Source organism: Amblyraja radiata, chromosome 6, assembly GCF_010909765.2.
Source record: "Amblyraja radiata isolate CabotCenter1 chromosome 6, sAmbRad1.1.pri, whole genome shotgun sequence".
Taxonomy (NCBI): Eukaryota; Metazoa; Chordata; class Chondrichthyes; order Rajiformes; family Rajidae; genus Amblyraja; species Amblyraja radiata.
This window is the reverse complement of record NC_045961.1, coordinates 89699850-89717200: the sequence shown is the minus strand read 5'-3', so window position 1 is coordinate 89717200 and position 17351 is coordinate 89699850. Positions and strand designations below refer to the sequence as shown.

At 42.0% G+C, this 17351-nt stretch overlaps 1 protein-coding gene across 5 annotated transcripts in view; it reads right to left on the bottom strand.

The window, feature by feature from the left end:
• Positions 1-17351, bottom strand: part of fchsd2 (FCH and double SH3 domains 2) — a 207713-nt gene that overhangs the window by 92981 nt on the left and 97381 nt on the right. For all 5 annotated transcript variants that reach the window (XM_033023168.1, XM_033023165.1, XM_033023164.1 and 2 more), the window contains exon 6: positions 4558-4691. In XM_033023168.1, the coding sequence (XP_032879059.1) occupies positions 4558-4691 (134 nt within the window). The remainder of the gene's footprint in view (positions 1-4557; positions 4692-17351) is intronic.

Below are 17351 nucleotides of genomic sequence, written 5' to 3'. Positions count from 1 at the left end.
CCCTCATGGCCCCATAGTCCCCTTTATTCAACTGTAACACTGACACCTCCGATCTACCCTTCTCCCTCTCCAATTGTAGATTAAACCTGATCATGTTATGGTCACTACCTCCAAATGGCTCATTAATCTCGTTCCTTTGTCAAATCCGGTTCATTACATAACATTAAATCCAGAATTGCCTTCTCCCTGGTAGGCTCCAATACAAGCTGTTCAAAGAATCCATCACAAAGGCGCTCTACAAAGTCCCTTTCTTGGGGTCCAATACCAACCTGATTTTCCCAGTCTACCTGCATGTTAAAATCTCCCATAACAACCACAGCATTACTTTTGCTACATGCCAATTTTAACTCCTATTTCAACTTGCACCCTATGTCCAGGCTACTGTTTGGGGGCCTGTAGATAAGTCTGATTAGGGTCTTTTTACCCTTACAATTCCTTAGTTCTATACATACTGACTCCACATCTCCCGTTTCAATGTCACCCCTTGCAAGGATATAAATTTCATTCTTCACCAACACCCACCTGTCTGTCTTTTCGATAGGAGGTATACCCTTGAATATTCAGTTCCCAGCCCTGGCCCTCTTGCAGCCATGCCTCTGTAATTCCCACAACATTATATTTGCCAATTTCTAACATTGCCTTTTTTTTTTACAATTTAAGTAATTTTTTCCAGATAATGTTGTCATTTTTATCAAGTGATTTGGTAAATGGTAGAAACATTGAATTTGATTCACAATCCCAACTGTGGCCACATCATTGCAATTTTAACACCATTATTTAGATGACCTAATGCTCTCCAGCAACAATTTTGAGTGTTCTGTCAAATGTATTGAGAATCACACTTTTTTTTCAGCTTCCTTATCACTTGTTTTGCACTTGGTTAAATCTCATCAAAAGGTTTTGTGCCCCTTGGGATTGAATAAACATGAAAATTATTAGGAAGTGCTTGAAAAATAAGCAACTGCTATGCCTATCAAAACACAGGTGATGGATGCTGTATAAAAAGCAGCCCCAGCAATAAGCACTCTCCGGGTCCTGTCTGATCAACTGCGCTTCCTCAGGAGGCATGTCAAAATCCCAACCACAGGACATGCTCTTTCATAAGTTCAGAAACAATTGGAGCAGAATTAGACCATTCGCATATTCAATGATGGCTGATCTATCTTTCCCTCTCAACCCCATTCTCCTGCCTTTGCCCCAAACCTTTGGCATCCTTACCAATCAAGGACCTGTCAATCACCGCTTTAATACCCAAAGACTTGGAATCCACAGCCACCTGTGGCAATGAATCCCACTGATTCACCACCGTCTGGCTAAAGGTCATTATAGATCTTACAGGTGGCAAACCAGAGGTTCTCGTTTTGCAGTGGCTTTGAACATTGCTATGCCCTTAAACTCGGTTCAATCTGCTAGAAGGTTTACCATCTGCATGTCCAACCTGTGAACTCTGACCCTCTAATTCAAAAAGTAGCAACACTCATGGATAAAGCATCGACAAATACTTGAAATTGAGCTTTTCACAACTGTGAGATAAAATTAATTTCGAATTGCCATAATAAAGCACCAGCAAGTACATATTCAGCTGAATCATCTGCTGTGGATCCAGGATTCTAAACGTTATGTATAATGTAATCAACGCTGTTAAACCAGCAGAATCTTTCAACTTTTGTTCAACAGTTAGCAAAAAAAGTTCGCAAAAAATAAAAAGTTTCAAGCAAAATTAAGAAAGTCAAGGTATGTAGTTTAGAAATATGCTCATGGAATTAAAATTGAATAATATTTTTGTAAAATAATGGAGAAATCACACATGCAGCACAGTAGCAATATACAAAATATAAAATGCACTAAGCTAAAAGGATAAAGTTAAATGCAGATTTCAAACCATTAAGCGCAAAGAGGTGGTAAGTAAATAGCATTTGTCCATTAAAAAGTGGGGTAGAATTCTATTGAATAGCTATTCAAAATAAATAATGAATGGATTAAGAGTACCAATTGCCTCCAAATCAAAATAGACTTAAATTGTCAAGAGCTAGTCTGAAGCTTCATGCTTAATTCACATGTGAAAAAGATGGTTATTTGCTAATTTGTAATTTTTAATTAAGCATTGAGCGGAAGGTAATGAGTCGGTACCATGGGAAAATAGGGAAAATCCAACAGATGAGGTTCAATTATCCTTCCTTTTTCCTACATGTTCCTTAATATACATTACATGCAAAATCATAGGTAGACAAAATTGCTGGAGAAACTCAGTGGGCGCGGCAGCATCTATGTAGCGAAGGAAATAGGCAAAGTTTCGGCCTGAGTTTCTCCAGCAATTTTGTCACCTTCGATTCTCCAGCATCTGTAGTTCCTTCTTGAACATGCAAAATCATGACAACTGTTGTCTACAAATGGTAAAATTCTTCCCCTTAAAAACATTTCTAAATGCATGAGGAAAGCAGCTCCCAATAACAATAACCAGGAATAGCCCGTTGTGCTAAATTATATCATGTTATATACTTTTCACACTGAGACCAAGCTTCCACATAGCTCTTAAATGCAAAAAATCTGCTTGGAGCAAAGTGCCCAGGTAAATTTCTGTCAATTTGATACATCATAGTCTGAACTTCAAACCTCAGCACTGCAACTCCGAGGCGCAGTTCCAAGCTGCAGACACTTACTGCAGATGTGATCACTATAGATTCAAATGGTTTCCATTAATTCCCACATACTACAGCTGAAACACATTACTTGTCCTGACATGCGTATTTTGTTTTAGTGTCATTAATTCACTCTATTTAACCATTAATTTATGGCCCTATTTCTAGCTGTGCTGTTCCAGGTTCAAAAACATAGAAATCCACAGTAACATAAAAAAAATGTGATTGACTAACCACACTTAAAGTTCTAAATTATTTTTAATTCAACTTGCATCTCATAAGTTTACATAAACTTGTGACATAAATTATGAGATGCATTCTTTGTTATGTGGTCTCACAGAGGAGAATGATAACATTCGTGATGCATCTTGTAAACTGCAACACTTGCATGTCCCCCAAAATCTAAAAGACCTGGTGAAATTCCAAAAGTCACAAGTGCAACAACAAACACATAGATTCTGGAAGTGAAACATTCTTGAAGGTTTTTCTAGAATAATTAAGTTTCTTTAGTTATGACTTAATTCTTCTTATGAATTGTGGTTTAGAGATCAGCCACAAAGTAATCTGGCTTCCTTGTGTTTTCTGGAGATGACCTACACAAGCAAATATCTTTATATATTATATCCAGGAATGTAAAAAAAAACCCCAGCCCTTTATAATCTGCACCATACCTTCAATCAATCTTCACTTTCTTTGAAGATACAGCAAATTAACACTGATTCTGACCAGCTTGTTATGAGTTGAGGTTCATATTCCATTGGTAAGACAGTTTCCCAAACCAAAAGGTATAACTAGCAATTGTTAAAATGAACAAGAAAGTTAAAAAAGAGACACACTCACTTTTCAATAATCTATTGCGAGAACTTTCCCCCAATCCACTTCTTGGTTCTACCTATTCCAGATTCCAGATCTTCTCTATCTCATTCATTAGACCTCTAATATAAAATATGTACATGATTTATTCCTGACTGATGCCAAAAAGTGTTTAAAAAAATCCTTCCAATGTTGAGCTGAGATGCTTTTTCCCAAATGCCAATTAGCCTGTCAAATATAGGTTGGTAGCTTAAGAGAAAACTCCATCAAAAATAGTATGTACCCGTACTGTATCATATTATTTTCATTGAATGAATATAGAAATTTGTGTAATGGTTTTATTTAGATGTGAAAAAATGCGAAAATATCATGAAATGCAAGTGTTCTTTTTCCTCCAGAATGGCATGATATATTTTGCATCTCTGTTTAATGTTATTTCTAATTGGTGTACATTGCTTGAAGTTTGATTTTAGGAATTTAGTTTCCTCAATATTACATATTTGCCATAATCACGTGATTCACATGTAATTAAATATTGGATTGGTAATGATATCAGGTTTCAGCAACTTATTTGCGTTGAGGTTGAAAATTATTTAATATGGACCGCATATTAATTAGTTGAAATGCACACAATGAAAGTGCAGATTCCAAACTGAAGATTATTGACTACATTTGTTTTTTAATTTACATTAATTTTTGCTATACTGCTTCTCTGACAGAAAACAAATTAAAATAAAGCTTGATAGCCTTCATGCCAATGAATGCTGTTGTGATTGTACTTTCATATTCAGGTAAAACACCATAGGCCAAGCTGCTGGTGTTACAATCACTTTGTTATTGGATTGAGCACATTGCTGATTCCACAAATGTTTAAATTTCAACAAACCTTCCAACAGAATTAGTTACAGATCATCAATTTTCCAATGAAGTGTTTGCGCAGCCATTGCTGCAGTGTAAGTGTACAGACAGGGCAGCATGTTTCAAATAAGTACATTGCACGAGATCTTAAGTATGAGGAACAAATTAAATGCTTTACACATTTTTTTTCTTGAAATAGGAAATGCCAGAGTATCCCTATTCATATCATAAAAAAATCAAAACACACTTGGCCTCTAAATCTGCTTTCTCCCGTGCTGCGTGAGCCATCTGTTCCAACTCAAAATACTTCTTTTTAGACTTCGCCAGATCCTTCACAGTCTCCTGGAATTCAGCCTGAATTTTTGTCAGCTGATCAATGCACTGCAGAAATAAGATAACACTGAAAATTAGCTGCAGCAATGTGAACAGAATTTTCTTTTTTACAGTAACTGATAATTATGACTACTTTAGATATATCCCAAATAATAGATACATAATTATGAAAGAAAGATCATTTTTATATTATACATTACATTGCAGTCTGTAGAGCATATACAGTTAAAAGAGTAGGCAAAAGGCACTCAAAATATTATGCCACCTTTATATATGGAATTCAAATACAAGGTTGAGAGGGATATTAGCCAAATACAGGCAAATGTGACCAAGCTCAGGAAGACATCTTGATTGACGTGATTTGCGTTTAAGGGCTGGTTACCACACAGTATAACTATGACGGCAACTCAGCACATCAAGCCTACACAATAGGAAACAAATCAGTCAATACTGAAGCAATAGATGCTTTGTTAAAATCCCAATGTAACTTTAGTATTCTTATTCACTTAGTTCATAAGTTCTACGAGCAGTAACAGGCCAATCGGCCCATCAAGTCCACTCAAATATTCTCGCATTATTCCTTTAAGATCCATGACAGCAAGATGTATTGTGGCATCTTGGATTCCATGTCCATAGCTCCCTGAAACTGGCAACACAAGTAAATAGAAAGGGAAAGAAGGCGAATGGTGTGCTTCCTTTCATCGATCGAGGCTTTGAGTATAAGAGTAAAGAAGTAATGTTGCAGCTTTATAAAGTTTTGGATAGCCACATTTGGAGTACAGTGAGCAGTTCTGGTCAGCCCCAATACAGAAAGGATGTGAACGGTTTGGAGAAGTTGCAGAATAGATTTAGAAGAATTCTGCCTTAGTTAAAGAGTATTAGCTATAAAGAGACTGGCCCAATTTGGACAGTTATCCCTAAAGCATCGGAGGTCGAGGGGAGATCTGATAGGTAACAATCATCCTGTACCAAATCATCCTGTACCTCAACACTGGTGCTCCACAAGGCTGCGTTCTCAGCACCCTTCTTTACTCCATATGCACCCACGACTGTGCAGCCAAATACAAATTCAACTGAATTTACAAATTTGCAGACGACAACACCATTTTCCCTTCTGGGATAAATAAAGTTCTATTGCATTGTATAGTGGGCCAGATATCAAATATTGATGGAGTACAGGAATGAGAATGAGCCTAGTGTCCAGACAACAACTTTTCCCATAATGTCAGCAAGACAAAGGAGATAGTGATCAATTTCAGGAAGCGATGCGGTATACATACAATGACAGTGAAGTAGAGATGCTTCACAGCTACTTGCCCTGGACCACCCATATCGATGCAATGGCCAAGAAAGCACACCTTAGAATTCACTTCCTTAAAAGGCTTAGGAAGTTCAGCATGTCCCCAACAACTTTCACCTACTTCTACAGATGCGCCTTAGAGGGAGCATTTTATCGGAATACATCACAGCATGGTTTGGGAACAGCTGCATCCAAGACCACAAGAAATTGCAGAGAATTGTGGACATAGCCTAGACCATCACACAAACCAACCTCCTTTCCACTGACGCCATCTATACTTCACGCTGCCTCAACGAGGTCACCCAGCCATTCCCTCTTCTACCTTCTCCCATCAGACACCAGGCACAGAAGTGTAAAAACGCATACATCCAGATTCAGGGACAGTTTCTTCCCAGCTGTTATCAGGCAACTGAATTATCCTATCACCAACTAGAGAGCAGTCGTGAACTACCATCTATCTTATTAGAGACCCTCGGACTCCCTTTAAACAGACTTTATCTTGCACTGAACGTTATTACCTTTATCCTATATCTGTACGCTGGGTGGCTTGATTGTAATCATGTATAGTCTTTCCGCTGACGAGATAGTAAGCAACAAAAAAGCTTTTCACTATACCTCGGTAAACATAACAATAAACCAAACAAAACTAAACTAAATTATGAGAAGTATAAGGTAGACAGAACCTTTTTCCCCCCAGAGGATGTAAATGTCAAAGACCACATGGTATAGCTTAATGGTCAGAGGGGAAAAGGTTAAAGGAGATGTACATGGCAATTTTAAATATCTATACATACAAAGAATGGTGGGTGCCTGGAAACTCTTTAGTCAGAGGGTAGCAAATCTTTGGAACTCATTGCCACAGGGGGCTGTGGAGGCCCATGTGGTGGATATTTTTAAGGTAGTGATAGACAAGTTTTAGATTAGATTAGATTAGATTAGATTAGTTTTATTGTCATTCAGACCTTTCGGTCTGAACAAAATTTTGTTTCCCTGCAGTCATACATATAATTTTAAAAAATGGCAAAAACACACAATCAACACAAATTTAACATCCACCACAGTGAGTTCACCAAACACCTCCTCACTGTGGTGGAAGGCAAAATCTTAAAGTCTCTGTCTCTTCCCTCTTTGTTCTCCCTCTGCGCCGAGGCGACGGTTCAAACTCCGCGGGTGGTTGCTGCCTCCGCCACAACTCCAGGGCCGAGTCGGGTCTCCGCCGCTGCTGCTGCTGCCGCCGCTACAGCTTCGGTGCCGAGCCGGGTCTCCGCTGCTGCTGCTGCCGCCGCCACAGCTTCGGTGCCGAGCCGGGTCTCCGCTGCTGCTGCTGCCGCCGCCACAGCTCCAGGGCCGAGCCGGGTCTCCGCTGCTGCTGCTGCTGCCGCCGCTACAGCTTCGGGGCCGAGTCAGGTCTCCGCTGCTGCTGCTGCTGCCGCCGCCACAGCTCCGGGGCCGAGCCGGGTCTCCGCTGCTGCTGCTGCCGCCGCTACAGCTTCGATGCCGAGTCGGGTCTCCGCTGCTGCTGCTGTTGCTGCTACAGCTCCGATGCCGCCAGCTCCGCCATTAGGCCTCGGCGCAGACGGAGACGGGGAATACGACCGAAGAAAAAGTCGCATCCCCCAAAGGAAGAGACCAAAGCATGTTTCTCCCACCCCACCCACACACATACACAACTTAATAAAACAAAATTAACTAAAACATGACAAGGAACAAAACGAAAGAAAAAAAACAGACGGACTGCAGGTGGGCCGCAGCTGTTAAGCCAGCGCCGCCATCTTGAATGTTCTTGATTAGAACGGGTGTCAAGGGTAATGGGAAGAAGGCAGGAAAATGGGATTAGGTGGCAGAGGTCAGCCATGATTGAATGGCGGAGTAGACTCGATGGGCTGAATAGCCTAAATCTACTATAACGTGAACTTGTAAACCCATACCTCCCTGGGGTGGTGTTGGAAACAGATATGATAGCGTTGTTTCAGGATTTTTTCACGACAAACTGATATACAAGGAATGGAGGGATATGGATCACGTAAAGACAGACAGAGGAAATTTGCCATTATGCACAAAGAGCCTGTGCATACTGTTGTATGTATTCCATGCATTCCTTCATTCAATATGGTACTCAGACAAAAGACAATATAATAGAAAAGGAAAATAGTGAAGAGTGACTATTATTTCATATTCAATTCCACCCAAAATGCCAGCCTGGTTAATCTGCAAACCAGAGGGCAGCGTGTATGCTGTTTTTCCTGTTTAACATGCAAAAACAATCAATCAGATTAAAACTCTTCTGCAGCTATTTGTTTGCATAGTTGTAGATAATTAACAATGACCTGTTTAAGGTAGGTTCAAAAACATCCCCATACTCAGTGATAGCAGGATCCACCATGTGAGATGAATGAGACATTCACAACCATGTTCATCTAGAAGTGCAGAAAAGGATGATTCATCTGTTACCTCGGGAAATCCCCTCCTATACAAAAGGTAGTATTAAGACTATTATTCACTCCATGTGAAGACGTATTCCAGGACTAGCCATGCTAGTACCCAAGCTGTTTGTGTACAATTACAAAAAATGACATCCACCTGACAGTACAGAAACAAATAAAAACAGGAAATACTAGAACCACAGCAGATCAGGCAGCGTTTTTGGAAAGTGAACCATTTAATGTACCGGGTTAAGGCCCAGACCTGGAATATTAACTGTTTCATTTTTCACACGTGCTGCTGAGCGTGTCCATTTTATGTTTTTATTTTGGATTTCCAAGATATGCAGTTGTTTTACTTTCCAATGTGGAAAATTGTTTTATGACCCGAGCACACAAAAGCCAAATCCAAACCAGCTAATTACCATCCAATTTACCATCAACTTTCTGCCAAGTGATGGAAAATGTTGTCAACCGCCTATCAAGTATTCTTAAAAATTACAAGACATTGATGTGGGCCAAACTTGCAGCAGTGTGTTCAGTTTTGGTCGCACTCTTGCTGGAAAGCACGCAGGGAAGAGTTCATTGATCCACAATTCTAAACGTGTCTCGACCTGAAACGTCACCTATTCATTCTATCCAGAGATGCTGCCTGTCCCGCTGAGTTACTCCAGCATTTTGGGTCCATCTTCGGTGTTAACCAGCATCTGCAGTTCCTTCCCACACCACTATATTGTGGTTGTGCTGGGAGGCATTTACAAAATGCATGCAATTATTCAACAATATCACCTCCCATATCAGTGCCATCTACTCTGCAGGACAAGGACAAGGACAAAATCTCAGGAACATCACCACTTGTAGGTTCTTCTCCAGGTCGCACACACTCTGACCTTTAAAAGCTGTATCAAGAAGTTTGATTATTTTATGACTGCTGTTACTTCCCCCCAAAAAATGATAAATTTAGTGTAAAATGAGGAATAAACATAAATGACAACAGGGGCCAGCACTTGGATCAGCATCTGCCTGTCTCCACACTGTGTGCCAGCGAGTGTGCACCAAGTTCAGTTCTAAACTGCTGTACCATTTGTCCCACAGGCACCTAACACCCTACCCTTGCAGAAAGCCTCTGTTCAACGCCTTGGTTTTTCACTCCTCATCAACTAGGCAGTGATAAATCACCATTTCATTGCTGCAGGAGTGCCAGCAGAAGAGCACTATAACAGATCAGCATGAATGGTACGCCGAGCTGCATACCGGTCGGTCCAAATGAATTCTCATTTGAACCTTCCTGAATCTAGTGCAATTGGGATTAATAGATACAAAGAAAGGTTGCAGTTGTTAACATAATTTAATCATAACGTTTATTTTGTTTATCAGATGAATAACAAATGTTAGATTTTACTTGACAATGTCCAATTCCTTTTGCACTGCATCCCATGACAGAAAAATACATCACTAAGCAAAACAAAAAACAACAAATATAATCAACAAAATACTCAATTGAATTTGGAAAGAAAATTTTAAAGCTAACATAAAAAGACAGAAATATCGGCCAGCGCCTTCTATTTGCATCGGCACAAAAGTTGAAACCTTCACGTGCAAGTCGTGAAGTTCCAAAGCGGACTATTGCTGTGGAACAACTGCGGGCTGTCGTTATACTCCAGATGGAATTCAGTGAGGAACCACAAATCTCCAGCAATTTTCCAGCAAATTAGGTTGGGAAATCTACCACTGAACTTGTATTATTTGGCACAAACCTAGTAGGCCCATTGATTATAATGGGAAAAATTGGCTGGAGAGAAGAGAACAGGGACAATTTTTGAACAAATAGTTGATTTAAATGTATTTGTTTTGTGTTGAAGATGATTTAGTTTCGATAATGCCAGAGTTATAAACATTCTGTCTTATCCTTGACTCATTAAGATTAGAGGAAGGAATCAACTAAACTATTCTTTAAGCAGTTCAGGGGACTTAGCTTTTTGGTTTCAATCATTGAGACCCTACACTACACTGGGCTGTGCTCATCAGCTAAAAGCAGACTCCACAGCGGAAATATGCGCCTTGGAACTGCTCTGGAATCGTTTTGGTTTCAAGGGCGACTAACCAATTCAAAATTCAGTGAAAGATCTGGGGCAATATCACAAAATTCTTGCATTTCATAATTCACAGATGTTTTAAAAGAAGCTAAACTGCCGGCACTGAAAATCTGAATAAAACAAACAAAATTTTTTTTTGGAAATACTCAGGAGAGAGGAGCAGAGTGAATGTTTTATTAGAGCTCAGAAAGGTTAGAATTCAAGTTTCAGAGAAGAGGAGGCTGTAGAAAACAAAGGGAATGTCTGTGATAGGGTGGTGTCCAAGAGGAACAGATTGTTACAAGTGGTTGTGGTGTCCACTGAAAGGTGGTGGTGAAAGTGTGTTGTCTGGAGGCAATACAAATAGAAGAAAATGCACAAGGACAGGGGACAAAATGTAAACAAAGCTGGAATGGTAAAATACAGAACTGTGTAGGTAGTGCAAATCTTAAAAGATATACCCAGCCAATCAGGTAGAAAGCGAAACCTGTTAATGTCACAGGTCGCTGACCTTTCCACACAGCAAGAAAAGCTGGTTATCCCAAATGATTTGATTCAGCATTGATAGCAAGTCATTTGTATTCTTTCCATGTCAGTGTTCTGTAGTAGATGTGCACAAAGCCATCTCGTCTACACCGTAGAAACTCACCACAGGTTGAAAAATGCTTTGCAGAACATCTTGCTTAGTCTTAAAATGCGTCCCTCAACTTAATTCAACCCTCCCCTCTATTCCCAGACTTCTGCGGCAAGATTGTTCTGGTGAACGAACAGCATCTTAACATCCAATTAGACACATTATAACCTTCAGTGCTCGACATTCAATGCAACAGTTTCTCAGTTACATTTCTAATTTATTTCAGAGATGGACAGCAATGGTGCTGTATAAATAGACCATAAAACTGGTCAATGCTTAATGGTTTTAGTATTATTGCTTCAAAGTATTTACATTTTATGAAAACTTTCCATAGACCACCAAAAATGTAGATAGCTTTTAATTTCTTAGTTCAGTTACAAATCAAGTTAACAGCAGCTGAACAGATGGCAAGTTGCTGGCTTACATTATTTTTAAAAATACATCCCTTAATAATTAAATGTTTTTTGTTCTGTTCTCATGGTCTCCAATCAAGACAGTATTCTACAACTCCACCGTGTACTTCTTGTTTCAAAAACCTAGACTGAAACCTCCTAAATAGTTTATTTAATAAAACAAATACATGTCAGTCAGCAAAGAGCACTAGGCACCATAAAAAGGGGTGGGACGGATACATAGAAAATAGGTGCAGGAGTAGGCCATTCGGCCCTTTGGGCCAGCACCGCCTTTCAATATAATCATGGCTGATCATCCAAAAACAGTACCCAGTTCCTGCTTTCTCCCCATATCCCTTGATTCCATTAGCCCTCAGAGCTAAATCTAACTCTCTCTTGAAAACATTCAGTGAATTGGCCTTCACTGCCTTCTGTGGCAGAGAATTCCGCAGATTCACAACTTTCTAGGTGAAAAAGTTTTTTACTCATCTCATTCCTAAATGACCTACCCCTTATTCTTAAATGTGACCCCTGGTTCTGGACTCCCCCAACATCGGGAACATTTTTCCTGCATCTAGCCTGTTCAATCCCTCAATAATTTTAAATCCTGGGATTATCACACATTGTAATGTGCAAACTCCCACACAAGGCCATTCCGTTCACTCTTATTCTCCCATCTCTCTCTCGCCCTCTGTATTTTCCCTCCCCCTCCCCCTGCCCCCCCCCCCTAGTTTGAAAGCTCTTAAATACAAGTTAGGCTGAAGAAGTTAACTTAAGGTTACGCTTTAGTGGGAGGGGGTTTAGTTTAGAGATACAGCGCGGAAACAGGCCTTTCGGCCCACTGGGTCCGTGCCGACCAGCGATCCCTGCACATTAACACAATCCCACACCCACTAGGGACAATTTTTACATTTACCAAGCCTATTAATCTACAAACCTGTAGGTCTTTGGAGTGTGGGAGGAAACCAAAGATCTCGGAGAAAAACCATGCAGGTCACGGGGAGAACGTACAAACTCCGTACAGACAGCACCTGTAGTCGGGATCGAACCCGGGTCTCCGGCGCTGCATGGCAGCAACTCTACCGCTCCGCCACCGTGACCGCCCTAGGGTGGTCCTGTGGTTTTGCCACACACAGGAAAGCATGATATGATTACCTACTGTAACAGTGTTTGTACAATGCAAACTATTACTAAGATTAAATTGTCATTGCAAGCAAAAACAAAATACTGTTGTTGCTGGAAATCTGGAAGTAAAGCTGAAAATGGTGGGAATACTCAAGTGGTCAGGTATTTGTGGAAGGATATAGTGTTCAAAAGCAAAGTAATGCAGATTCTAATGAAAAGTCATCAAACTAATACATTAACTGTTTCTCTCTCCCCAGACTTCTGCAGCAAGATTGTTCTGGTGAAGCTCTGCGTAGCTGAACGAACAGCATCTTCACATCCGATTAGACACATTATAACATTCAGGGCTCGAAATTCGTGGTCTATTACTGTCACATATACTGGAAAGCATTATTCATGTGCTATCCAGTCAAATATTATGTGACTTCAATCATATCATATACAAGTACAACAGGTAAAGACAAATACTGGAGTGCCGAATATACTGTTGCAGCATTATAACACTACAATTACAGAGAAAAAGTCCAAGGTCCACAATGAAGTGGGTTTAAAGATCACGACTACGCCCAGGCTTATGGAAGGGCTGTTCAGTAGTCTGACAGCAGTGGGGACCTGATATCTGACTAGTTGAGCATTTTCTTCACTCTCAACATTAACAAAAGAGCTGTATTTCCTTAACATTACACATCCATGTGTATTGGAAGAACCCACAATACTTGTATTAAAAATACTCCGTTCTCAGTTTAGTTTGTACTGAGGTACAGTGTGTGTTCTAACCAGTCAGTGGAAAGACCTATTGCTCTGAAACTGGAAAATCTGTGATCTGACAAGCTTACAACACAGGCAAATCTCTCCTCACGAAAGTAATCCATGGCAAATGGGCAGGCTCTGCCTCTGATCCAGCACAGTAAGGTGGGGGAATAAAGAGAGACAACAACCCCCCCCCCCCCCCTTTGCAATAAGGGAGGAAATCGTGTAACAGTGTAATTACAGAACTTTATTAAAAATGTTTCATGTAAGGTGTTAGGCGCTTCCCCCCCCCTGGTGAATGCTATGTACTTACTTCTCTGTTTCTATCCCAAGTACAGGCCTCGTGGCTGTGAGTCTGGAATCGAGGGGTTAAAGGCTCCTGTACCCGATTGGCCCAGCTGCGTCAGGTGACGGGTGACTCATCTGAAGTATAAATACGAGAGCTTCCCAGGATTCTCTTCTCTTCGTCGTAGACTCTGACTGATGAGCAGACTGTTGGTGGGGGCTGAGGAAGCCTGACCATATGGCATAGAACTTTGTGTATTTTCACCATTCCTTGTTAACAGATATTGAGTTGGGACGGATAAGGGCTGACCTTAGAGTTTTCGTGTATTTTGGTTTCAGGGTTGTATCTCTTTGGGCAGGTTTTGGGATCTCCGGTTCGACGGCCCATGGTGTGGCTGGCTGGAGCATTGTTAAATTGTTTGTCGGTTTATCCATATCCCTGACTGGGTTGTTTAAATCAGGTTTGAGTTTTGTGTTCCAATTAATAATTAAAACTGTTTTTTGAACCTGAACCTGGTTTTTGACTTGTGTTACGTGGCTCTGAAGTACTTGCATTCGGGAGTCGTAACAAAATGGGGGCTCGTCCTAAGTTTTGAGGACCCTAGACGTTTTTAGGGGGTTTATTTTTGGTAGGCTTCTGGACTGAGGAAGTCTGTGTGTTGAGAGGGAATTTTTTCTTCCCTGTTTGTGGTAGCATTAAGGCCCAAGTTTTAGCTGGTGATTTGGGGCTACATTAGAAATGGAATTTAAGGTGAAAGAATTTGTTGAGGCTCCTAGTCGGGAGTTGTTTGATAGATGTACGAAGGAGCATTTGATTTTGCTGGCTGAGAACTATGCCGTGACTATTGACAAGCATTCAAAGAAACACTCCATTAAATCGGAGTTGTGGGCTGCGTTGGTGGAGGCTGGGGTTTTGCCTGGTGGTGCAGACAGTCCCCCACCTTCTGTTCAGCCAGTTCAGAACATGGAGGCCGTCATTAAACTGAAGGAGATGGAGCTTGAGTCACAGAGAATTGCCTCTTTGTTAAAAGAGAAAGAGCTCATGCATGTTCTTGAAATGAAACGGCTTGAGCTTGAGGAGGAAACCAAAAGGGCTGAATTTCAGCTGCGGGAAAAAGAAATAGATAATTCCCGGGTTTCTTCTAGGGAACGGGAGTTTGATATGAGCAAGAACATCCGCCTGGTTCCCCCGTTTCGTGAGAGGGATGTGGACAAGTATTTCACAGTGTTTGAACGGGTGGCTTTGTCCTTGAAGTGGCCTAGGGACGTGTGGACCTTGCTATTGCAGTGTGTCCTTGTGGGTAAAGCACGGGAGGTGTACTCGTCTTTATCTGTTGAAAGCAGTCTGGACTATGAGTGTGTGAAGTCTACAGTATTAAGGGCTTTTGAATTAGTTCCAGAGGCGTACCGGCAGAAGTTCCGGCGCTTTAGGAAGTTTGATAGACAGACTTATGTGGAGTTTGCTAGGGAGAAGGAGGCACTTTTTGACAGGTGGTGCGCTTCTCGAGGAGTGAAGGATTTTGAGCTACTGCGGGCTTTGATGATTATGGAAGACTTTAAGAACTGTCTCCCTGAGAGGGTTACTACTTACCTTAATGAGCAGAAGGTGAATGAGGTGTCTAAGGCTGCGGTGTTGGCAGATGAGTATGTATTGACTCATAAATCTGATTTTGTTGGGCGATCCTATAGTTTTGATGCACGGCCGGTTGATCGTGGTGGTGTCGCCGGTGGCAGTGTCAAAGCTGTTTCTGTGCCTGCAAGTGGCAGCACGTTGATACAGGGGGAGGTCCGAGCTGATAAGGTTGACGGAAATGTAAGGACTAATGAAGGTCCTGTGTGCTACTATTGTAGAAGGAGAGGGCACATGTTAAAGTCGTGTCCCGTTCTGAAGCAGAAAAATGCAAAGCCTGTGGCTTTGGTGGGTGCACAGAAGGCACCTGTCGTACCTGAGGTGCCTGAGTCTGATGAGTGTAGGAATTATTCTGCGTTCATCATGAATGGTTTTGTTTCTCTAGAGGATGGGGGTGATAGAGTTCCAGTATCCATCTTGCGTGATACTGGTGCTACTCAGTCCTTTATATTGGATGGTGTACTGCCGTTTTCTGGGGAATCATCGGTTGGGTCAAGTGTCCCAGTGGTAGGATTCGGGATGGATGACATGGTAGTGCCTTTGCATACCGTGCGTCTCGAGTCCGAGTTGGTTTCAGGCCGGGTAACTGTTGGGTTACGGCCGTGTTTTCCCGTTGGGGGAGTTTCTGTGATTTTGGGGAATGACTTGGCAGGAGGTAGAGTTTTAGTCACTCCTGAGGTGACGGCTGTTCCGATGGTGCAGAGTCCTGATAGATTGGCTATGCAGCATCCAAAGGTCTTCGCAGCTTGTGCTGTCACGAGGGCTATGGCTAAGAGCCAGGCAAAGTTTGAGGATGTGGTGGACCTGAGTGAGAGCATTTTTGGGGATCAGGATGATAGATCCTGTGTTGGGAAGGGTGTTTCTCCATCTCAAGATGGGATAGTGTCTGGAAATGTGCCGGTGTCACTGTCACGTGACCGGCTGGTTGAGGAGCAAAAGAGTGATCCAGGTTTATCTGATCTGTGCGACTGCGCGGTGCCTGAGGGGGATATGGATTCCACAACAAAGGGGTATTTTCTAAGGGATGGCTTACTGATGCGAAAGTGGTCTCCCTTGGATATATCTGGGCATGATGATTGGAGCGTGGTTGATCAGATTGTGATGCCTCGTCGGTATAGGGACGAGATACTCTGTTTGGCTCATGATGGTCCTCTGGGTGGACATTTGAGGGTCCTGAAGGAAAAATGGTTGCAGGAGGATACAAAACGTAGTGTTTTAGACCACTTTGTACTTTTCGCTCTAGACTGAGGAGGGCATGCGAACTGGCAATGGGTAATCTTGCCTCTGCTCAGTCTAGGATGAAGGACTGGTTCGACAGGAAGGCTTCTAGTAGGAATTTTTCTCTAGGTGACAAGGTCCTGGTGTTGTTGCCTATTCCTGGTTCCAGTCTGCAGGCTCGGTATAGCGGTCCCTATCAGGTGGTTAAGAAGGTTGGTGAGAGGGATTACGTTATTGGTACCCCTGATCGGAGGCGTAAGACTCAGCTCTGTCATGTTAACATGATGAAATAGGTACCATGAGCAGGAGCCTGTGGAGGTTGATGGGTCGGAGCTATGTCCTCCTAAGCCTGTTTTAGCTGCAGTGGTGCTGCCCCCTGACACGGGTGGTGATGTGGGGGAGGCACGGTTGTCTGTGGCAGTAACGCAGGGAAAGCTGAGTAACTCTGAGGCTTTGGAGACGCTTCCCTTGCGGTTGTCTCATTTGACTGGCATATCCGGGGCAAGGATGATGTATTGGCTGATGCATTGTCGCGCCAGTGATGTCTGTGTTACTGAATAGTTGCTGAAATTTGGTGGTGTTTTTTTAGTTCATTTTCAGAAACTTATTCAGTATCTTTGGGTGGGGGTGTTAGGCGCTTCCCCCCCCCTGGTGAATGCTATGTACTTACTTCTCTGTTTCTATCCCAAGTACAGGCCTCGTGGCTGTGAGTCTGGAATCGAGGGGTTAAAGGCTCCTGTACCCGATTGGCCCAGCTGCGTCAGGTGACGGGTGACTCATCTGAAGTATAAATACGAGAGCTTCCCAGGATTCTCTTCTCTTCGTCGTAGACTCTGACTGATGAGCAGACTGTTGGTGGGGGCTGAGGAAGCCTGACCA